The 26,816-nt window shown below is 43.4% G+C and overlaps 1 protein-coding gene across 1 annotated transcript; it reads right to left on the reverse strand.

Annotated features, from left to right (window-relative positions):
- On the reverse strand, positions 1 to 26,816 carry LOC148068039 (matrix-remodeling-associated protein 5-like). The gene is made up of 11 exons (XM_087804767.1): positions 26,612 to 26,816; positions 21,339 to 21,468; positions 19,196 to 19,437; positions 18,207 to 18,358; positions 13,914 to 17,002; positions 7,483 to 7,624; positions 6,652 to 6,787; positions 4,451 to 5,398; positions 4,171 to 4,378; positions 3,004 to 3,225; positions 1 to 1,797 (listed from the first exon to the last, which is right to left on the reverse strand). The coding sequence occupies exons 1-11, from the start codon at positions 26,782 to 26,784 to the stop codon at positions 1 to 3; spliced, it is 7,239 nt and encodes a 2,412-aa protein (XP_087660893.1). The 5' UTR covers positions 26,785 to 26,816.

Below are 26,816 nucleotides of genomic sequence, written 5' to 3' on the forward strand. Positions count from 1 at the left end.
TTAGATCACATGTAGGTACGTGGTCTTGGTGTCCAGTCCTATCACATTTTTGGCAGTGCATCTGTAGAACCCGGTGTCTCTGCTGGTTGGATTCTGTATCACCAGGGAGCCCTGAGGGCTGAGGTATCGGTTGCCATAGACACGGGCCTGACTCATCACCCTCAGCTGCGTCGTGTCGGGGGCTTCCCAAGTAACCGTGGCTTTGGGTGTCGCTATGTTGCGACAGGGAAGCTCCACGGCAACCCCGGGTCGAGTGTAGGTGACGGGCGAGGGGCCCGTGGTGATCCTCGGGGGATACGCGATGACGATGACGGGAACGGTGACGATGGAGGCGAGGGCGTGGTCCGGGCTGGTGGATCTGCAGCTGTAGGCCCCTCGGTCGAAGACGGACGCCTGCTGGACGATGAGCGTGCCGTCGTCTTGGACCGTGTATTGGCCTGAAGGGTCTTTATCGCCCTTTGACATCAGCTTGCCGCTGGGAAAAGTCCAGGTGATGGAGGTGCGGGCGTGACTGGCAGGGCAGGGCAGCCGCAGGGTCTCTCCATTCAAGATGCTGACCAGCGCCGCTGTGTTGGTGCTGACCGCTGACGCTGGTGGAGCCCTGATGGGCAGAGGACTGGACTGTACAGGTGAACTTGTGGCTCGTGGATTATCCCGTCTTTTCTCAGAAGATACCGTTTGAGCTCCCGGGACATGGCCGTGGGTATCAACCGGGCTCTTCTGCACTGGAATCTGACCCAGCGGACCCCGGTATGCAGCTTCTCCTTCCTGCTGCTCTTTGACCACGAGCTCTACCTGTACTTTCGTTTCACCTCCAGAACCTTGTATGAGGCATACCAGGGTCCCGCTGTCGCTGACCCGGACACCCCGCAGCTCCAGTGAACCGTTGCGATGCACCGTGAGTCGACTGCCGTAATAAGGCGCAGGCAAGACCCCGTTCCCGGGCAGAAGCCAGGAAAGCCTGGGAGGAGGGGACCCCTGCGACGGACAGGGCAGTATGACGGTTTGACCTCTCGTTGCTTGTTGTTTCACCTTCTTGATCGTACTCGCCGCCACTTCAGAATTGCGCATTGCGGCGCCGGAACTCCTGGAAGTGTCGCCCATCTTGTCGAAGTCATTTTTCCCACCTTGAACTCCTCCTGCCGTGCCGGGATCAGCCCCGTTGTTTATCGAGCCCGGTGCATACTGATACATCCCAGCGTTGTCCGCCTTAAAGCCGACGTTCCTGCCTCCCTGCAGTCCCACGCTGATGACTCCACCGGCGTGTTTAGAGATACCAGGTCTGTTGAATCCATCGCTGGGATTAAAGGTTCCAGTTGTTGCTCTGTTAATACTCTGCACCGTGTTCCTTATCTTGTCACTGTGGTCGTGACTGCTGCTGGTGTTACTCTGAAGGTGGCGGGTCACTTCAAACTGGTTGGTTCCTCTGTTGCTCGATCCTCCGTCGCCCCAGCTCGGGCTCGTTTGCTGACGATGAGTATCTTCCACCTCCAGGCCGACCACCATGTTGACCGCTCCTGCTGAATTGGTTGCTCTGCAGGTGTAGTTCCCAGAGTCACTCTTCTGAGCCTGCCGCACCTCCAGGCTTCCCCCGGGAGCCGCCGTGACTCGCTGATAGTAAGAGGTTCGCAGCGGGACGAAGCGGTGGACCGGAGAGTACCACACCACGGAAGGTAGGGGATCCCCTGTTGCCTGGCAACGGATCACGGCCGTGGTTCCCTGTTGCACCTTGAGTGTACGATAACTTCTTCCATCGGAGAAAGTTGGAGGAGACGTCATCATGACCTTGACGTTGACCTACAGGCAAAAAAGTGACAGTTTTTATTTATTTTTACTACAAACATGAAAAGCCTGAAAAGACCCTAAAATAATTCAAAATTCTCTTTATTTTTTACCAATTTGTTTGTTCTGTCATTATTGATTATATGATACTATAAAATATGATTCTAAACTATAAAACTTGAATATCTTAAAGGTCAACTAATGATGAAACTCTAACTCTGGTGTCATGTAGTAAATGTTCTTCAAGATGCAGTAACTTCTCATCATGACCATGTTTTACACTTTATTACTTTATAAAGTTGCTCTGAAATCTGGACGAACGAGAGGTTACGAGAGTCCATTATGATGTAATAATGGCTTCACTCCTCCTCCAGCTGTAATCACTCCCGGCTTTGTTTATTCAACAAGTCCCTTGGAGGTGGAGACGTGTGGTTATGGTCAACAAGATTTAATCTCCGGAAAAACAAAGTGTTTTCAGTGGGCGGAGCTTAAGATAATTTTCTAATGCTTAAATAAAAAGAGAGTTTTGTAAAAACACACAATGATGATACAATAGAGTCACACATCACAACAACACACACACACACTGATGATACAATAGAGTCACACATCACAACAACACACACACACACTGATGATACAATAGAGTCACACATCACAACAACACACACACACTGATGATACAATAGAGTCACACATCACAACAACACACACACACACTGATGATACAATAGAGTCACACATCACAACAACACACACACACTGATGATACAATAGAGTCACACATCACAACAACACACACACACTGATGATACAATAGAGTCACACATCACAAAAACACACACACACTGATGATACAATAGAGTCACACATCACAACAACACACACACACACTGATGATACAATAGAGTCACACATCACAACAACACACACACACTGATGATACAATAGAGTCACACATCACAACAACACACACACACACTGATGATACAATAGAGTCACACATCACAACAACACACACACACTGATGATACAATAGAGTCACACATAACAACAACACACACACACATACACACATTAGTTGCCTGTAATTAAAAATGCCAACAACTTTCTTGTCTTTATTTATTATTCATGTAGCAACACTTATTACTTGCATGTTCAGCCATTGGAAAGATCATTGAAGTGATATAAAAAGGTTGAAACGCTTCCAACCCGTCGTACCTTCATGGTGTCTTGACCTCCTTGATTTTCCGCGAAGCATGTGTACTCGCCCTCCTCTTTGATTCCCACAGCTGGAACCAGTAAAGTTCCATTGTCGAACACAGTGAGTCTTCGCGCTCGCCCACTCCTGTCCTGCCCTCCCAGCACACTGTTCACCATGGTTCCATCTGGAAGACTCCAACGCACGGCCGGGTCAGGGAGTCCAGAAGCCAAGCAGTCCACCTGCATGGAGAATACATTTAGAATCACGGAGGCTGAGGACCACTGCCAAGGTTGTCTTCTCTTCAATATCCCATCTTTTTTTTTTTTATATAATTTTGTTCTTTGATGAGAGTTAATATTTTTTATCTAACCGATCATCCTATTGTTTTAACCTTCTACCGCCACCATAATAATTGTAAGAATTCTGTCAGATTAAAATGATTATATACGTATACGCCACACTTAAATTAATGCTTAAAGATAATTAAAATATAGTAGAGTAGAGTATAAATTACTCGCTTGATCTGAGAGCGCGAACGTTTGACTACACATTCACAATAAACATTCCACTCCAGACTGATTCACTCTGGTTCGAGGCAAGCTTGGATCAGGATTAGAGATACGACACCAGTAATTTGAAACATCTGTTTATCTGCAATTCACACCTTAAATTGTAGATCAAAGAACGAAGCAAGACACGCCCGGGAAAGGGGGGCTAAAAGACGGAAGAGAAGATAACCCCAGCCCGAGAACATTTGAATGATTAGATTACAAGAAAACAAATTAGGATGTCTCTCTGCGGGGGGTCGTGACGCAGGGAACTTGAAAGAACTATTTGGCCGGAAAGAGACGACCTCCCGGATGGGAAATTTGCCTTAAATATAGCGATGTTTCTACAGCTCGGAGCCAGTCTTCCCGGGGCTATTGATCTGTAAAGTTGCCGGGAGATCATGGGTCCGGTCGATCGTAATCGAAAGCTTGTATTTTGTTTGACTTAAAGTGGCGAATAAACGATCCGTGACACACTCTTGATTGTTCATCTAGCTCCACAACACGAAGTATAAGACCCGGGACGGAAGTGTCTCCATGTTTTGACCGTTTTAATTCTCAAAGTTAAGCTGTCACTGTGTAAGAAAGTCTCTTCAGGCAGGAAGTCGGGGGAAGCAGGACCATCTGTCACTTTACCTTCAGAGTTTTTCCCAGCGACACCATCTGATTGAGCGGCAGCTTGGGCTCTATCTTGGCAGGTTTGGTAACCACGGAGACGCGCAGCAGACGATAATCGTCCGCCACCTTGTTACGTGCGATGCAGAGATAATCCCCGACATCCTTCTCTGTCGCCTGCCGGACTGACAGCGTGCCGTTGGGGTGCACCCTCAGACGTCTGTCGAAACTGGAAACGTAGCAAGGACGGAACATCGTGAACAGTTTTCAAGGACATTTGAAGACAAACACTCGACGCTACCTGAAATGGATGTCCACCAGTTTCCTGTGGGGGGTCCTCCATATGATAGTAGGGGGTGGGTTGCCAGTCACAGAGCAGTGCAGATGCACATCCCTCCCGTAGAACACGGTGGTGAAAGAAGGCGAGGTGGAGACGATGGAGGCTTTGGTGAAAGGAGAAACGGGTATTGACGACACTGTGTTGTTGACAATAGAAGATGGGGTTCTGTTGGCGGGCAGTGTGTTGGGTTTGGAGGTCTGGTAGACTTTTGATGGATGAGGAGAGGACACGACTGTCTTGGGTCTAGAGTTAGAAGTAGAAGTAGAAGGGCTGTCAGTGATCTTAGTTTTCTTTACTTCCTCTTCGACTTTTATCCTGACGGTTCGCTTGTCAGTTCCGACTGAGTTGCTTGACGTGCATTCGTAAATCCCAGAGTCCTTCAGGGTCGCCTGTTGAATGTGCAGGGTCCCGTTGGGTAGGACAAACAGGTTGCCATGTAGAAACTGCGACGGGCGAACGAAAGTGCCATCCGGGATACGCCAGCGCAAAGTTGGCGTTGGAGCCCCGCGGGCAGTGCAGGGGGTGTAGATCGACGCCCCGAAGGGTAGAAGCAGGTGTTCCTGTTTGGATTGCTGGATCACTGGGGGGAGCGACGACACGTGCAGCCTCACGGAGGCGCTGGCGGCGCCGGCGGAGTTGGAGGCCACGCAGCGGTAGATTCCCCTGTCGCCGGGCGCGCTCGACGAAATGCTGAGGGTCCCGTTGGCGTCCATGACTATACGATTGTCGGGGGAGCCGGTGGAGGTCACTACGGTGCGGTCCGGCAGAACCCACGACAGCAGAGGAGTCGGAACGCCGGTGGCCTTGCACTCCAGCTGGAGATCCCCGCCTTGATGGATGTTGGCTTCTCTGTTGCTGGCCAGAGTCATTCGCGGAGGGCGAGTCCAAACGTCCAGAGTCGTCAGCAAACTGTAAGAAACATTTGATAAATTTTTAAAAAATGAGGAGACGATAAAAATATGTAGGACAGAAAACTTGTCTTGATTTAAAACATGTGTCCATAGGGATCTTGGTTATTTGAGAAAATGACAGGCTAGCTCAGGGGCAATTCAAATTCTTCAAGGGCCACATTAAGTTATGTGAATGTTGTTAGGGGCCGTCAAGCAAAAAGAAAGACAAAAAAAATCCCTATAAAACGTTCGTCATTAGGCCGTGACTTTTATTAAGCTAAATAAGCTGCAATTTGATTCTTGTATATATGAGTTTTTTTCAAAACATTTCTTCAACTAATTTATAAAAAATGTTTTGAGGGATTAATATATACTCGAAAAATTACACCCAAAAAGTAAACAAGTGTTAAGTTGAAATGTAAATGAATAATAAATACAAAATACATTTGTTAATGCATTAGAACCGTTTGTACATGATCATACTTTGACATTACGAGGGCCGCGTAAATACAGTCAAAGTAAGTAAGTAAGTAATATTTATTTATATAGTGCTTTTCGAGACCAGGGTCACAAAGCGCTTAAACAATCAAAACAATACTCAAAAAAGTACATACTTTAAAGATCAAGATAATACTGAGAACAACACAGGAGTTCGAGAAATTCAAGGAAAAGCCTGAACAAATAGAAACGTCTTAAGATGTTTCTTAAAGGAGACAGTATGTGGCCCCCGGGGCCAGCTGGTGCTAGAGGTTCCTAAAAACTGTATATCTTCTTCAAGAAACATCTCAAGACATTTCTAGTTGTGCAGGATTTTCCTTGATTTTATGAGACTCTTGTGTCTCAGTCTTGACCTTTTAAGTATTTATTTTATTGGGTATTTTTTTTATTGTTTAAGTGCTTTGTGACCCTGGTCTGGAAAGCTCTACAAATATTACTAACTTACAATCTAACAAGATATGGACAAATGTGTAGATCCTTCATGTCTTTGTTTCATGATGACGTCTCATCTGAAGGAGCTACGAAACATTCTGTATTTCAAGGGGGCAAATCTTGGTCCTCTTACAAGAATTTTCTTCCATTCATTTTTAATTTTTTCAGTTTTTTTGTAGCGCTGCGCTACGTCCCGTTAAGGGGCCACAGAGTCCACTTTACAAACCACTTAATCAAGACAACAAACTCCTACAAATGTTGTTTTGCATTAGATTATGTCAAGTGTTTCTTTCCTTCCTCTCCATCCCGCCCATCGTTGCGACGTATGTGTGGGGGTCTCACCGGTCTCGCCCCAGAAAGCTCTGAGCGCTGCAGATGTAGGTGCCGCGGTCCTGCAGCTGGACGTCGTGGATAACAAGAGTGCCGTTTGGCAGGACTTCAAAACGCTGAGCCCTGGAGTGAATCGACATCACAGCTCCTGAGAGAAGGTGTGACACAAACAGAGAAAGCAAACAAACTTCAGACTCAGTTATTAGAGGAGTTTTTCAGAGGAAAGTGGATTTCCATTACGGTGTCTTTTCCAGCCTCGCTCCAGAAGAGACCACTGTTGTCGAGCCAAAAGCGTCGAAGCGTTTACGCACTTGTTAAAGCTCGCTCTGGATTCTGACCTTCAGTTGAAAATATTAACATCAATGGGTTCGTTTGAATTGTCTGGAGCTCACGTATGAATGTTTGGACGTCGACTCTCGAGAGCTGGACCATTAAACTTTACAAGAGAACACATTAGAAGCTTGTTCTGCTACTACGAGAGACTGGAATAAAAGTGTTCTATTTTTTTATTTTATATATGGAAAATACTACCTCCCTTTATATATATAAAGATGTACAGTATATATACATGTTTTATATATATATATATATATAAATTGAAATAAAAATGAGTTCATGTCATATTACAATGAAAAACAATACAATTAAAACAGAAAAACTGCTTAAATTTGACTTTTATTATCAGCAACATTAACAACACTTATTTATCCACTCAGTTGAATTTAGTTGTTTTTAATCCTATTAACTCGCACAGAACAGAAGGTGAGAATTTAAGGCTCAAGATACGACGTTTGTTTTTCTTTATCAACCCACACACACACACAGGTGTTGACCGTTGTGTACCTGTGGCCACCTTGGTCCAGGTGACGGCCGGGCTGGGCTCCCCCTGGGCTTCACAGTCCAGCAGAGCGACTCCCTCTGCGGGGAACGACGCGGCCCGGATGTGAGGATCTGCAATCTTGGGTCTGGATCTCAGCACCGTGGACTGTGAACGATAAGACGCTGAGTTATTCCGGTTGAGGCTGGAATTGTAAATCACGTCTGCCTCCGCGAATAAAAAAAAGCAGAGATATTTAAATGTGGGTTCTTTTGGCAGATGACATTTTTTGGCAGGAATGAAGGATCACAAGAGCAAAACAGTTTTTCTTTGTTTTATCGCTTATAAAACAAATGAAAATGCATAAATATTATTGTGTAAATGTTCATTTTCTGCCCTTTTTCTTGCTCTCAACATAGCTCGGGTTAAAAGTATTTTATTTGTTGAATTCATGTACGTTTTTGATCAAATGTGGACACTAGATGTGAAGAGTTCTGTATGTGAATGAGTAAAGAATTCTGGATTTAACTACTAATCAACTCTCCTCTCATGTAGTGAATGTTCTTCAAGACGCAGTAACTTCTCATCATGACCATGTTTTACACTTTATTACTTTATAAAGTTGCTCTGAAATCTGGACGAACGAGAGGTTACGAGAGTCCATTATGATGTAATAATGGCTTCACTCCTCCTCCAGCTGTAATCACACCCCGCTTTGTTTATACACTGAGTCCCTCGGAGGTGGAGACTTCCGGTATTGATGACGCGCAGTGACAAACCTCCATGCTTGACCAATCAAAGCAGAGTGTTTTCAGTGGGCGGGGCTTAAGATCATTTTCTAATGACAACATTTCAATGACAAGAGAGTTTTGTAAAAACGCACACTGATGATACAATAGAGTCACACATCACAACAACACACACACACTGATGATACAATAGAGTCACACATCACAACAACACACACACACTGATGATACAATAGAGTCACACATCACAACAACACACACACACACTGATAATACAATAGAGTCACACATCACAACAACACACACACACTGATGATACAATAGAGTCACACATCACAACAACAACACACACACACACACTGATGATACAATAGAGTCACACATCACAACAACACACACACACTGATGATAAAATAGAGTCACACATCACAACAACAACAACACACACACACACTGATGATACAATAGAGTCACACATCACAACAACACACACACACACACACATGCTGATGATACAATAGAGTCACACATCACAACAACACACACACACTGATGATACAATAGAGTCACACATCACAACAACACACACACACACTGATAATACAATAGAGTCACACATCACAACAACACACACACTGATGATACAATAGAGTCACACATCACAACAACAACACACACACTGATGATACAATAGAGTCACACATCACAACAAAAACACACACACTGATGATACAATAGAGTCACACATCACAACAACAACACACACACTGATGATACAATAGAGTCACACATCACAACAATACACACACACACAATGATGATATAATAGAGTCACACATCACAACAACAACACACACACTGATGATACAATAGAGTCACACATCACAACAACACACACACAATGATGATACAATAGAGTCACACATCACAACAACACACACACAATGATGATACAATAGAGTCACACATCACAACAACAACACACACACTGATAATACAATAGAGTCACACATCACAACAACACACACACTGATGATACAATAGAGTCACACATCACAACAACAACACACACACTGATGATACAATAGAGTCACACATCACAACAAAAACACACACACTGATGATACAATAGAGTCACACATCACAACAACAACACACACACTGATGATACAATAGAGTCACACATCACAACAATACACACACACACAATGATGATATAATAGAGTCACACATCACAACAACAACACACACACTGATGATACAATAGAGTCACACATCACAACAACACACACACAATGATGATACAATAGAGTCACACATCACAACAACACACACACTGATGATACAATAGAGTCACACATCACAACAATACACACACACACTGATGATACAATAGAGTCACACATCACAACAACAAACACACACACAAACACACTTTAGTTCAACTGTAAACTAAACTAATGAATCTTAATCTGATTTTCCTCTTAAATTGTTTCATAAATGTAGATTTTGTTCATCCTGGGACATGGACTTGAGTTTGAAATAAAGAGTCTTTTCATTATTTATATTTTCTAATGGGTCAATTAAGGGTCTGAAGATAATCCCAGCTACTTAGAGCAAGAGACTGGGGACACCCTGGAGTGGTGAGCGTACTCCACTCAAACAAGCTTTGGAACGATCTTCTCTCTCTTTGCTCTTGATGATCTACTGACTCCTTTAAGAAACATCTGTGTTTGATGATCTACTGACTCCTTCAAGAAACATCTGTGTTTGATGATCTACTGACTCCTTTAAGAAACATCTGTGTTTGATGATCTACTGACTCCTTCAAGAAACATCTGTGTTTGATGATCTACTGACTCCTTCAAGAAACATCTGTGTTTGATGATCTACTGACTCCTTCAAGAAACATCTGTGTTTGATGATCTACTGACTCCTTCAAGAAACATCGGTGTTTGATGATCTACTGACTCCTTCAAGAAACATCTGTGTTTGATGATCTACTGACTCCTTCAAGAAACATCTGTGTTTGATGATCTACTGACTCCTTCAAAAAACATCTGTGTTTGATGATCTACTGACTCCTTCAAGAAACATCTGTGTTTGATGATCTACTGACTCCTTCAAAAAACATCTGTGTTTGATGATCTACTGACTCCTTCAAGAAACATCTCTGTGTTTGATGATCTACTGACTCCTTCAAAAAACATCTGTGTTTGATGATCTACTGACTCCTTCAAGAAACATCTGTGTTTGATGATCTACTGACTCCTTCAAGAAACATCTGTGTTTGATGATCTACTGACTCCTTCAAGAAACATCTCTGTGTTTGATGATCTACTGACTCCTTCAAAAAACATCTGTGTTTGATGATCTACTGACTCCTTCAAGAAACATCTGTGTTTGATGATCTACTGACTCCTTCAAGAAACATCTGTGTTTGATGATCTACTGACTCCTTCAAGAAACATCTGTGTTTGATGATCTACTGACTCCTTTAAGAAACATCTTAAGACGTTTCTATTTGTTCAGGCTTTTCTGGAACTCCTGTGTTGTTCTCAGTATTATCTTGATCTTTAAAGTATGTACTTTTTTGAGTATTGTTTTGATTGTTAAAGCGCTTTGTGACCCTGGTCTGGAAAAGCGCTATATAAATAAATATTACTTACTTACTTACTTACATACCAAAATCTCTGGATGAATATCTGCTACTTCTTTCACACGCTGTGAATCGAAAAACAATGTCACTGCCTATGATTGTTGTTTCTAAATATTTCCAAGACGACACACATTTGAAATAAACCACTTGAACATTCACTGAAATCAAGTCTCGGCAGCAACGCTCTGAAAATTAGGAAGTCATTATTTGAAATCCAGCGAGATTCAACTGGCGAGCGAACAACGCCGTTGATCCGGGAACATGTGTTCTTCATCTCTAGATCAGACGGAGATCTTCAAACGCCATCAAACCCACGGAGGAAATGATACAAACATCCCTCAGTTTTAACAGCAGGTCACAGATTAGAGGAACTTTCAAATCTATTACTTCTTTTCAGCTCGGGCCCCCCGAGGGCCCCCCCGGCACGGTTGCATGTCGAGTGTCCACGCGTGTGGCCGTTTTCTGGACACGCTTAAGAAACACGTTCGTGATTCGCTTGGACCGACCTCGGGTCGCCAGAGTCGCCGCTCGAGCTGAACCATCCCAGAGCCTGGTTTCACCTGCCGACCCGGTTTGACTCGTCATCGTTCCATCCTTCAAATCAAAGCTCTAACGTTCCACACGCGTGTGCGTCCGCGAGCCGCAGGACGTGCAACCGGACCGCGTCAGGTGAGCGACCAGGACTCGGACGCAGCTGTTGAAAATTACTTCGGTGTGTCTTCATCTCGGTAAAATGTCAGACCTGAGGATGTTTGGAAGAAGCCATGAAACAAATGCACAGACGGAATCGGGTTGAAGGAGGTTTGGAGGCAGATTCTCGTCCAAGAAAAGTGGGTCAGAGTCTCTTTGCTGGACCACATGTGTTCTACGACGGTGGCCCTCGGACCGGGACGGGGACGTTTGTTGGAAACAAAACTCCTGTTTCAGATTCATCTTTACTATATAAATAATGCTTAAACACAAACTCACACATTTACACAAAGTCTCTAAAAACTAGGAGACTCACACATACAGAAAACTGACCAGAAACTGTTTCCTTCAACTGAGAAAAATCTCTAAACTTAGGAAAATGTTGTCACAACATGATCTGGAGCTTGTAATCCATGCGTTTGTTTCTTCTCGTCTGGACTATTGTAACAGTTTGTTTTCATGTCTTAACAAGAAGGATCGTCTCGTCTGCAGTTGATTCAGAACTCTGCAGCGAGAATTCTGACCCGTTCAAGTAGAAGAACTCACATTTCTCCGATCCTTAAAACTCTTCACTGGCTTCCAGTTTCTTTCAGGATCAACTTTAAAATTCTGGTTCTTACTTTCAGAGCTATTCATGGTCAGGCTCCTCCTTACATCACTGATCTGATCCAGCCTTACACCCCAGCTCGGGCTCTGAGGTCTGTGGATCAGAATCTACTTATGGTTCCACGCACACGGCTCAGGACCAGAGGAGAGAAATCTTTTCAGGCTGTTGCTCCTAAGCTTTGGAACAATCTTCCTCTCTCTTTGCTCTTGATGGATCTACTGACTCCTTTAAGAAACATCTTAAGATGTTTCTATTTGTTCAGGCTTTTCCTTGAATTTCTCGAACTCCTGTGTTGTTCTCAGTATTATCTTGATCGTTAAAGTATGTACTGTTTTGAGTATTGTTTTGATTGTTAAAGCGCTTTGTGACCCTGGTCTCGAAAAGCGCTATATAAATAAATATTACTTACTTACTTACTTACTTACTTACATACACAACACAGTCGTCAGCATACAGTCAAACATACATCGCTGCAAATACACAAACATCTTGTTGTAACCAGAGCTCTTCAGCGTTATGTTGTTTTCATGCACTTGACTGTAGTTTTTTACAGGTCCTGCTATAGTATTTTTACTTTTTTCTATCTGAACGTCAGTATAATCCTGACATTTAACAGGTCCGTGGTATAAAAAAGGGTCTACGTGTTCTACAACATTAAATTTGTAAAACATTTTGTGTATTTTATTATTCATTTGAAAAAACTTCACAAGTTCAACCACAGCTTATTATGTAGGTGAGACAGAGGCTCCCTGAGCCAGAGTATCAAATCAATATGAGGTCACATCATCCAGGCTCCTTGACTTTGGAACAGTCTTCATGAGAAGTGTGTTGGAGTTTTTTGTTTACAATGATGTTTTATTTTGTGTTTTGTTCACTGTATATACAGTATATTCACAGGTTTTCTAAGGATGTATGAGCTTTCCCATCTACTTTGATCGAGGGGGCAGGGACACCCTGGAAAGGCCCCAAGACTCTCAAAGTCCACTTATATACAACATTTAAAGCTTCTCACAAAATCCCTCTTTGAATTCATCATATATTCAACGATTCAAGTGTCATAAAGAAACACACACAGAGAATACACGCACACAAACACACACACCCGGTGAGAGAGAACACACAAAATAAGACGGACCTCACGTACCGATTTAGAAAACAAATACTAGCCGAGTCCTCGAGGTGAAGACAGTGTGTGAGTCACTGCACACATCACTCAGTTCAGCTCCAGGATGTTTGAATGTGTCACAAGATGTGGGTTTGAATCCTGGTTTTTCAAACACATTTTTAACATCTTTTTTATTTGATTAATTTTCATGTTTAATTCAATTATATCCTGTTAAAAATACACAATAAGATGAATTAAAAATGTATTTTTTTTAATTGAATTACAACTATATTGTCCTTTACATTACAAAAAAACAACACATTTATAATCTGTTATAATGTATCAAAAATAAGGCTTTTGAGGATCAAAACAAGCCACCATTTTTTCATCAGTCTTTTAAATTCTACAATACTTACAATGTTTTCACCCACAAAGACCGTTTGTGACCTGAAAACCTCTAAAGATCAGAACCGAATATGGAAGAAAACATGTTGTGATTCAAAAAGAGAAGATTCTGAGGTGAGAAGAAACCACTCATACTTCTAATAAGACTGATTATGTTTTCACTCTGATTCCCCGACACCACTGGTTTCATTTCTACCCAAACACCTGAATTAGGATAGAAAGTACGTGAAGTGTGAACTCACCCCGGGTGCAGCAGGAAGTGACGGCGATGACGGCCAGCGTGGTCGGTTGCCATGTGAGTCTGGTATTGAATTGGCTCCGGGGTTCCTCCAGTCGAACGGGTGTCGACTTTGCGTCGGAGGACTCGGAACCGGCTTCGCTCTGGGGTCGACTTGACCGACGCTCGGCCTCCCGTGGGACGCCGCTGTACCGGTCCTCAGTGTGGTTGTCGTGAAAGCTGTTGTCGTGTCAGTAGTCGTGGGTTGTGTTGTCAAGATAGACGCCGTGGTTGTTGGTGACGGGCTCGTGCTGGCTGTAGTGGGGATGACGGTGGTGGGACTCGTGGTGCTGAGAGGGAAGCCACTGAGTGACAAAGTCGGACTCATAATAGCACTTGTAGCTGTCACTGTAACAATAGGAGGATTAGTTGTTGTGCGACGTATTTCAACCGTGGGGGAAATCATTCCGGTATAAGTGGTACTGGAAGAGTTTACAGCATACATTTCTTCCAACAAATTGCTCTCGAGGTCTTCGCTGTCGCTGCTGTCGACGCGTTTCCCAACAGCTGTGTGTGCTTTTTCTGGAATGCCTTGTGTATGTGTCTTGCTGTGTGTGGCAGACATATGGACCTGTGTCGTCGCAGTGTTTGACTGAGTGGTTGTTGGTGTTTGAGTGCTAAAGACAGTGGGTTCAGCAGTGTCTGGTATGCCGAATGAGTGAGTCATCTGGTCTATACGTGTCTTTGTATAGGAAGGGGGTAATGAGCTGGGGGGGGAGGGGGAAGAAGTCGGGTTTTGATGTCTGTTAGAAACAGCAGGAGGGAAAAGATTTATGATTCTTCCCCTTGGAGTCGAAGATACAGTCCCTTGTGTTGACAAAAGGGCCGGAGTCGAGGTGGTGGTCGTCATCGACCGCATCATTTGATCTCTTGTAGGGTCATGAGTTGCTCCAGGATTCACGGGGTGAGGGATAGGTCGTGGCGGGTTCAAAGGTCGCCCTCTCGTCCTGTTGCCGAGACGTCTTCTCTGGCCAAACCTCCTGCGAGAGTTCCACGGGTTCTGGGGCCGTCCATTTGGGACTAAATTAGGTAGGAATCCTCGTTGGGGTTCTTGAGGCCTTGGACTGGAAATTGTGGGTGACTCTTCTTGCTCTTCTTGAACTGGTTCAGGAAGAATTTCATTAGTGCCGAAGATGCTGTTAGATGTGACTGCATCTAGACGTGGATCCGGGATAGTTTCCGAATGTGGATTTCTGCCATCATACTTGTTGACAGTTGACGTCGACCTTGTCGCTGTCACGGTGCTGACCGTCATCTCTACTTGCGTTTGTGTTGATGCGCCAACTGTGAATAAAGACTGTGGACCCTCTTCTTTGAGGGACTCGTCATCGGAGGAAGACCCCTCTTTTTCAACGATTTCTTCATCATCAGCATCCGCCTTGTTTCTGTTCTCTGCCTTCGTCGGTTCACCTGCCGTCTCTCCTGCTGTGACATGCTGACGGTCTGGACCAGTGGTCTTCTGACGAATCTTAGCCAGCAAATCAGCCCATTTTTTGGGATCGATTTTCTGTTTGTTTGGTGTGACTCTACTTCTGGAAAGAACTCTCCCGGGACCAGATCCTCCTTTGACAGGTCGCCGTTGTGTTGGTTTTCTATATGGATAACGTCTATTTAGAGGAGGTTGACGTGGTCTCGACTGTGTTGTCTCCACAGAGAGGTGTTCCTGGCTCTCCTCTGCTTCGTCCGCTGATCCTTCCTCAACTTGAACCAGTATTGGTGCTTGTATCTTGGTGGAAAGTCCTGAAGCTGACTGCGGTCGTCGCGTAAACAGAGGTCTTACTGCCGGTGCTCGTTGTGAGCTTATCTCCACTTGCGTCGACAGGGAGTCGCTACCGTACTGGCTGACGGCGATGCAGCGGTAAAAGCCATTATCTCTTTGAGATGTTTTTGAGAGAGTTAGACTCCCATTTGTTTGTACAGTGAGTCCTCCCGACGCAGCTAATCCACGCCATACTACGTGTCCGTCTGGTAAAACCCAACGCAGGTCAGGTTTGGGCGAACCTGTGGTCTTGCAGGGAAGACTAACAGACTGTCCAGCTCTTACAGAGATGGACGGACCAACTTGCTCCCCTGAAGGTGGGACAGAAGACTCAACTACTGCCAAACGTAGAGGCCACACATCAACATCTTTTCCAGCCTGAGCTACACAGTAGTATATGCCTGCATTCAAGAGCTGCACTTTCTCTAGAACCAATCCATTTGCTGATAGTGGCCCACCAGCTGGGCTATTAGAAAGCGAACTTATTCTGGACCCATCTGGAAGAATCCAGTGCACTTTGGGACTGCCTGAACTCTGAAGAGGGCAGGGGAGTTCAACCGTACTTCCTGCTACGACTGCGAGGGATTTGGTTGTCTGGTTGGTTAAAATAAGCACCCACGGTTGAGTGGCAGCAGGGGATTTTAGACCGGTGGGGTCAGGGCGAGCAGACACTCTGGTCGTGTACGTGAGCGTCACTCTGTTCGCGTTCGACTGCACCCGGTTCAGCTGGAGATCGACGGCCGACTGCAGCAACCACAACGGCCTGGCTTTAACGGATGCTTTGACCCCCGTGTTGTAATGTCCTCCTGCATGTGTGGCCTGCTTGTAACGATACGCCAACTCAGGTGCTTTACTCAGCATGAGCTCCCTCTCAAGATGAACTGCCGTCTCACTGTAGTAAGCCAGGATCCTCCACAGCTTCTCATAGCTCTGTCTCTCCACGGGGCACTCCAGAGAGAGCGATAATGCGAAGGGGATGGGCGAGGAGGAAGAAAGTGATAGATCTGGAGCGGAGGAAATGTCGCGGGAGCCTGCCGAGTGAGTGATATTGCATCTTAAATCAACACTCTTTCCCTGCTCATCCGACAACCCCAGAAACGCAGTGCCCAGTGGCGCTCTGAAGGAATCGCTTGATTGGATCTCGCCGGCGTCGGTTTCTGAAGGTGAGTCTCTTCCAGGTGAGAGGATTTGTGGAGAGTTGCACTTTAGTTCCGTCTGATCCAGGAGGCTCTGTCCGTGGAGAGTCGGCGGCGAGTCGCACAGCGGACACTGATCCCCTCGACATTTCGTCAACTCTGATCAGAGGAAAGAAAAATGATAACAAAAAGACACTTTAATGGATTCACGATTTTCAAAACTTCTCCTAGAACCACGTCGCAGAATCAATCTCTCGTCTATTAGCTCAGGTTACTTCTTCATCTGCCCCCGGATCAGACCACGCGTCGCTTCATTAATCACCTGCGATCATTGGCATGCGGAGATGACGACGTGAAATCAATGCTGTCATCATAGATTAGTCACAGTAGATTGAAAGTGGCACATCCACATGAGACGCTCCACAGTCCAGCCTGCGTTCATGTCTCAATAACAGCTGGGAAAACGGAAGATATGAAGCAGATGGAAAGACTTGCTGAGGCATCTCAGATACGAAGCCAGATGTGGAGAAATTACTAATTTAAAACACGCTTGTAATGTGCACCTTGTTGTGTGTAATTTCCTCGTCTCAGACTAAACACAGATATTATTCTGATCATCATAAAGACAGGGAGGGAAACTACTCAAGAAGAATGGCTGATGTCATTATTTTGATTATTCTCTTCATTTTTTTCTATTCATTTATCTTCCTTTTAAATCCAAAATTCACTTGTTGCTGCTTGGAAAATGTAACAATTCAAATTGCCATAGCTAAGGTTTATCCCACCCTAGAAAATTCAAACACCTCCTGGAAGAAGAGAATCTGTATCGGTACATAAACCACTTTATCAGTAAGACAAACACAGACTGGATTCATCTGCACCCGGAGTCATGAAGCATCTCTGTATAATGACTTCTAAAATCAGGGTATTTTTTTGGTTGGAAAACTAACAGACTGGATGAAGAGGGTGAAGAAGAATTCACTAAAACACAAAACCAATGAGTTCTGAAAGTGAGTTACGTAAGTCTTGACAATATTTTACTTATAAGGCTTTTTATCTTTTTAGTTTAAGATTATTTAACTGAGAGTCATTGCAACAATCCATCAGAGCAAGAACACTCTGCTACTCAGTGCTGCTAAATATGGACTTGAACAATTTTCCTTTAATTGCATTTTTTGCAATGACAAATTACAAAACATTAAGACATTTAAAATGTATGGGACAGAAAAATTATTCAGCCATTACAACAATATAACCACAGATGATATTTTTTTGTAGTCTGAAAACGATTCACTCCCTGACGAACTTTTCAACCTCAGACATGAGTCATCGCTCAGGGTTCCGTGAAAAGACGGGTCGTTACCTTGATGAGCCGAACTCCAGCTGAGGAACCAGCTCATGTGACAGTCACAGCTCCAGGGGTTGCCCTGCAGCACCAGGGTCTCCAGCAGAGGAGCCGTCTGTACCGACACTCTGGGTAAAGTGGTCAGACTGTTGTTGGACAGATCCAGATGTCTGCGAGAGACAAATATGAAATTATGGCACTTGTAGTATGATGAGTGGCGGGAGCTCACAGGCTATCTATTAGCATTTTGAGTCCTGGATGTGGCCCATGAGCCATAGATATAAAAAGACAGCCATTACTAATAACCTCTTTTTCACAGGCTTAGCCCTACTCAACACAACTCTGTTTTTGTTGTGTTTCCACCAGCACGGTTGGTTAAAGCAGATACTATTTTTAGTGACTACCACACCATCGTTCCGGCCAAGCCAAGCTAGCACCTTAAAGATGACGTTTACCGACTGCCGGCGCCTGATTGGTTGGAGAGTGACGTCAGTGAAGAGTCGTCAGCTCGACTCCCAAAATAAGAGATAAAATGGCCAATTTGCAATACCAAAAACTAAAGGAGTACAGTACACCATTGCCTCAAGGTTCCGTGGCGCTATGTTATGACGGCACTGTCCACCGAGGGTAGATATCATGGCCGACAGAAACGCAACAGATTCGATTTAAGTAGGGCTTAAACTGTGTAGTGGAAAAGCGCCATAAGGGTTTGTGCTGCATCCAGGTACCAGATAAAGTTTTGTTGAGTATTGGAGGTTTGCTGGGGCAAGAAGGGTTTGCTGCTGTTCAGACCGGACGCACCAGGAAGGAACCCCAGTCTCTCCTGTGGTTAGACGAGCCCACAAATGCACAGACTCAGCCGCAGACTTTATAGTCTCGTTTCCCCTCATACAGACTGGGTCTCATCTACAGGTCTGCACTACAGCCAAGCTCAGAGTCAAACTAAGTCACTTTCGTGTGCTCACTCAGGTTATCAAAAGTTTCCAAAAAAAAAGAAGGGTTCTCACCTGAGAGTGGAGAAGTAGTAGGTGTTCAGCAGGGACAGTGTGCACAGAGCGTGAGGATGCAGTTGATGGAGCTGGTTGCCTTGTAGACGCAGCAGTCTCAGACCGGGCAGCTGCAGGAGCGCCCGCGGGTGGACGTGCCTAAGGCGGTTGTGGTCCAGGTACAGTCGCAGCAGGGACGGCATGCCGGCGAAGGTCAGGGCCGATGAGATCTCGCGCAGCTTGTTGTAGCTCAGCTTCAGTATCTGGGGTGCGGAGAGAGGAGGAAGTTTAATGTCAGCGAAATTGAGATTCTCACGGAAAATGATGCCACGGAATGTTTTGGGTTAATGGGTTGGAAACCAGAGTTCATGGTTCGCTTCCTTGATAGCGAAGGATCAGCGTGAAGTTGTAGGTTTATAAGATATTAGCAGTCAACAGGTTCGAAAATTCATCTGATCTCAAGCCTATTCACTAAATAACGAGGCATTTGTCCAAGACTGAGGACACGCTGGAAAGCTTCATCTTAGATGACCTCGTTTTACTCAAGTACTTCCCCAGAAGAGCTTGAGGGTTCAAAGGGGGGAGTCTGGGCCTCTTGAGCGGTACGACTGATGACTAGACTTGGAGGTAACTTAGAAGTACCATCAATGAAACTGAGATCCCTTCAGGTTCCGGTGTTAGGCTCAGAGCCCTGGGATTGAAAGTCAAGCTGTATAACTTGATTTAACATCGATTGGCGGAAACAAACTAGCTTAACTTTAACTCAAGAGTCTCTCTCGTCTTACGAGGTGCGGTGTTGAAAGAGAGCAACTCATTTCTTGTAACCATGGCAATTTTTTAATGCTGGAATTAGCATTTTAAAATGAGCATGGATGGAAACTTCTGTGTAAAGGAACGACTATCAAATGACGTCTTGAACCTTCAACAATGGTTGTATTTGAGCAATTTATTGAGATTTAAACATAAGTTAGCACGTTAGCTAACTCATATCTTATTTCAAGGTGAAACACGGACCAAAAGGTTCTCATAAAATATGAATAGGGAAGAAAATAATAGATTCATGTTTGATGATTTTGGACCCGCCTTGAGGAACGATCTATATTTCCAGTCCATCCAGTCAAAGATTATCTTCGCTCCATAATTGTTGAAACAATCTGTGCTTTTCCCTCCGGAGCGAGATTCTCCAGGGATCTCCTCCCAGCAGTGGAGTGTGAAGGACTCATCATAATTTAAGAGACGGACCATGAAAAGCCACATTGTGGAGTCGTGTTTCTCCGAGCTCGCCGTAAATCGTCTCTCTGGGGAGGCTACTTAGCCGGAGAAGTTAAAGCCGCTGACAGATCCGACACGTGGGGATGTCAGCGCCGCGAGATATGGATCCTATTATCACCCAATTGTGTTATATCAACATGTGTCTCTGAGATAAAAGGAACACTCTCATGGTGAGTAATGCCAGTTCCCCCCGTGGACCGCCGGCCGGACTGAGGAACCTCCAATGTGTTTTCTCTCACGAGGGAATGAGCTCGAGGACGAATGGATCATAAATTCTCTCTTACTTTTACTTCTTATGAAGCCGTTTGTTTTGTGTACAGCACATTTGTCTACTTTGAAGTGAACATGTTTTTTTATGATCGATGTTGAAGCAAAACGGATGGGTTTGAACTTCTCCGGGGAATTCCTGTCTTTCTGTCCTCATGAAAGTTCCATCAAATTGAAACGAACAATGATATTTCTAACACCAAACTCACATACTTTCAGTTTTTTTCTTAAACTAGCTGAAAACATAAGGCCCGCAGATACTTTTACATGACGATGGTACGTTTAAAAAAAAGTTTTGGAATCCTGAAGCCAACTGACTGAGATCCATGGTTTTGAATTTAGAGAAGCTGATCCTCATCATGACTACTTCGACATATATTGATATATTTAAATTAATCTTAATATTTGAGTCTGATTACTGACTTTCTATTTAAAAATAAGACATTTATTTGTTAATTTCTCTCAGTATATTGAGGTTTATCTTATATAACTTTTAGATTTTAAAAACATCATGTCATGAATCCATAAAAAAACAGACTGAAACAATAGAAAATCCACCAGAGTTAAACAGTTTCCACCAGTTAGTATCTACTAGATTATTTGTTCTCCTGTAAAGACCGTTTACCTGCAGCGACTTCAGGTCTTGGAAAAGTCCCTCGGGAAGGTGGTGCAGATCATTGCTGTGGAGCATCAGGAGCTCCAACTGGGTCAGTCCGACCAGGGAGTCGTTTCTGACGCTGTTGATGCTGTTGAAACTGGAAGATGCAGAAGATAAACTTTGTAAAAACTGCTGAAAATACTTTGTCCTGAGACTCTCGTTGTTTGTGCCTGTAGACACGCAGCGTACGATCAAGTCCCTCATGCGTCAGCTTGATTTATTTCACTACTTTTGTCTTTGTCTTTCCTTCGGCATCTCAAGCCAGCCTCGTCCTTCTTAACGGTGGTTTCTTCCATTCTTCTTTCTGTCCTGTCCTCACTTTCTATTTAGTTTTTTTGCCTCAAACATAACATTTTGTTTGGTTAATTACCTCCGGCAAGGAGGTCATGTGACCACATTGTTCGTTTTCTTGTTAGAAAAATAACTTATAATTAATAAACTTCAAGAATCAGATGAAGACGACGCTAAATTGAATTAAGACTCACAGAGAATTAACTCGTCTGAAGAATCTTAGAGACTCCAAATATTGTTCCCTTTTTCCTACTTCCAAGTCAACGTTGATGACTTTCAACTAACTTTAGACCCGCCCACCAGCAGATTGACCTAATTTCTAGATCTACTTGAGCGACAGTTTGAAGTCGGCTACGTTAGCGCAACCGTCGCTTTTCCTGTAGAGTCACTATAACTGACTCAGGGGGAGGTTCGTTAAACGGTTCTATAGCATATATATATATACCTGTATAAATTTTCATGCACTTTCTGGGCGAACGAGAGGTTACAAGAGTCCATTATGACGTAATAATGGCTTCACTCTTCCAACCAGCTGTAATCACTCCCTGCTTTGTTTATATAACGAGTCCTTTGGAATTGGAGACTTCCGGGATTGATAAAACCTATTGACAAACCTCCATGTTTGACCAATCACAGCAGAGTGAGTGTGGTTATGGTCAACAAGATTTAATCTCCAGAACAACAGTGTTTTCAGTGGGCGGAGCTTAAGATCATTTTCTAATGTCAATATTTCAATGAAAAGAGAGTTTTGTACAAACACACACTGATGATACAATAGAGTCACACATCACAACAACACACACACACTGATGATACAATAGAGTCACACATCACAACAACACACACACACTGATGATAGAATAGAGTCACACATCACAACAACACACACACACTGATGATACAATAGAGTCACACATCACAACAACACACACACACTGATGATAGAATAGAGTCACACATCACAACAACACACACACACTGGTGATACAATAGAGTCACACATCACAACAACACACACACCGATGATACAATAGAGTCACACATCACAGCAACACACACACACTGATGATACAATAGAGTCACACATCACAACAACACACACACTGATGATACAATAGAGTCACACATCACAACAACAAAACACACACTGATGATACAATAGAGTCACACATCACAACAACACACACACTGATGGTACAATAGAGTCACACATCACAACACACACACTGATGATACAATAGAGTCACACATTACAACAACAACACACACACTGATGATACAATAGAGTCACACATCACAACAACACACACACTGATGATACAATAGAGTCACACATCACAACAACACACACACTGGTGATACAATATAATCACACATCACAACAACACACACACACTGATGATACAATAGAGTCACACATCACAACAACAACACACACACTGATGATACAATAGAGTCACACATCACAACAACACACACTGATGATACAATAGAGTCACGCATCACAACAACATACAGACACTGATGATACAATAGAGTCACACATCACAACAGCACACACACTGATGATACAATAGAGTCACACATCACAACAACAACACACACACTGATGATACAATAGAGTCACACATCACAACAACAACACACACACTGATGATACAATAGAGTCACACATCACAACAACACACACACTGATGATACAATATAATCACACATCACAACAACACACACACACTGATGATACAATAGAGTCACACATCACAACAACACACACACTGATGATACAATAGAGTAACACATCACAGCAACACACACACACTGATGATACAATAGATTCACACATCACAACACACACACTGATGATACAATAGAGTCACACATCACAACAACACACACACACTGATGATACAATAGAGTCACACATCACAACAACAACACACACACTGATGATACAATAGAGTCACACATCACAACAACACACACACACTGATGATACAATAGAGACACACATCACAACAACAACACACACACTGATGATACAATAGAGTCACACATCACAACAACACACACACTGATGGTACAATAGAGTCACACATCACAACACACACACTGATGATACAATAGAGTCACACATTACAACAACAACACACACACTGATGATACAATAGAGTCACACATCACAACAACACACACACACTGATGATACAATAGAGTCACACATCACAACAACACACACACTGATGGTACAATAGAGTCACACATCACAACACACACACTGATGATACAATAGAGTCACACATAACAACAACAACACACACACTGATGATACAATAGAGTCACACATCACAACAACACACACACTGATGATACAATAGAGTCACACATCACAACAACACACACAATGGTGATACAATATAATCACACATCACAACAACACACACACACTGATGATACAATAGAGTCACACATCACAACAACACACACTGATGATACAATAGAGTCACACATCACAACAACAACACACACACTGATGATACAATAGAGTCACACATCACAACAACACACTGATGATACAATAGAGTCACACATCACAATAACACACACACACTGATGATACAATAGAGTCACACATCACAACAACAACACACACACTGATGATACAATAGAGTCACACATCACAACAACACACACACTGATGATACAATAGAGTCACACATCACAACAACACACACACTGATGATACAATAGAGTCACACATCACAACAACAACACACACACTGATGATACAATAGAGTCACACATCACAACAACAACACACACACTGATGATACAATAGAGTCACACATCACAACAACACACACACTGATGATACAATATAATCACACATCACAACAACACACACACACTGATGATACAATAGAGTCACACATCACAACAACACACACACTGATGATACAATAGAGTCACACATCACAGCAACACACACACACTGATGATACAATAGAGTCACACATCACAACAACACACACACACTGATGATACAATAGATTCACACATCACAACACACACACTGATGATACAATAGAGTCACACATCACAACAACACACACACACTGATGATACAATAGAGTCACACATCACAACAACAACACACACACTGATGATACAATAGAGTCACACATCACAACAACACACACACACTGATGATACAATAGAGTCACACATCACAACAACAACACACACACTGATGATACAATAGAGTCACACATCACAACAACACACACACTGATGGTATAATAGAGTCACACATCACAACACACACAGTGATGATACAATAGAGTCACACATTACAACAACAACACACACACTGATGATACAATAGAGTCACACATCACAACAACACACACACTGATGATACAATAGAGTCACAGATCACAACAACACACACACTGATGATACAATAGAGTCACACATCACAACACACACACTGATGGTACAATAGAGTCACACATCACAACACACACACTGATGATACAATAGAGTCACACATTACAACAACAACACACACACTGATGATACAATAGAGTCACACATCACAACAACACACACACACTGATGATACAATAGAGTCACACATCACAACAACAACACACACACTGAGGATACAATAGAGTCACACATCACAACAACACACACACACTGATGATACAATAGAGTCACACATCACAACAACACACACACACTGATGATACAATAGAGTCACACATCACAACAACACACACACTGATGGTACAATAGAGTCACACATCACAACACACACACTGATGATACAATAGAGTCACACATTACAACAACAACACACACACTGATGATACAATAGAGTCACACATCACAACAACACACACACTGATGATACAATAGAGTCACACATCACAACAACACACACACTGGTGATACAATATAATCACATATCACAACAACACACACACACTGATGATACAATAGAGTCACGCATCACAACAACACACACACTGATGATACAATAGAGTCACACATCACAGCAACACACACACACTGATGATACAATAGAGTCACATATCACAACAACACACACACACTGATGATACAATAGATTCACACATCACAACACACACACTGATGATACAATAGAGTCACACATCACAACAACACACACACACTGATGATACAATAGAGTCACACATCACAACAACAACACACACACTGATGATACAATAGAGTCACACATCACAACAACAACACACACACTGATGATACAATAGAGTCACACATCACAACAACACACACACTGATGGTACAATAGAGTCACACATCACAACACACACACTGATGATACAATAGAGTCACACATTACAACAACAACACACACACTGATGATACAATAGAGTCACACATCACAACAACACACACACTGATGATACAATAGAGTCACACATCACAACAACACACACAATGGTGATACAATATAATCACACATCACAACAACACACACACACTGATGATACAATAGAGTCACACATCACAACAACACACACACACTGATGATACAATAGAGTCACACATCACAACAACACACTGATGATACAATAGAGTCACACATCACAATAACACACACACACTGATGATACAATATAGTCACACATCACAACAACACACACACTGATGATACAATAGAGTCACACATCACAACAACACACACACACACCAATTGGTTAAGATAAGATAAGATACGGAGATTATTGATATCAACAATCAAGCCAAGACACTATATTTCTGCCATTATCTCCTTCTTAATACCTCAAGATACCTCACATTGAGAAAAGGCCTGATACACAAACAAATGCATACACAAAACACATGTTTGCAACCTTGTGTCGCGCACATCTCTAACATGGTGTTGCTGTTGTTACCCCAGGTTGATGCGGCGAGTGCGAGCAGGTAAGCCACGAGGAACGGTCATCAGCGAACGGAAGGTGCAGTGGACCTCGCTGGTCTGGTAGCAGTTACAGCTCCTGGGACAGCTCCGGCCCTCGGGCACCCGGAGCGTCAGCACCAGCAGAACCAACAACACGCTCGGAAACATCTTCTCTCCACACGACCAGCAGCTGCTCAGAT

This window comes from Callionymus lyra, chromosome 12, assembly GCF_982586985.1.
Source record: "Callionymus lyra chromosome 12, fCalLyr1.hap1.1, whole genome shotgun sequence".
Lineage (NCBI taxonomy): Eukaryota > Metazoa > Chordata > Actinopteri > Syngnathiformes > Callionymidae > Callionymus > Callionymus lyra.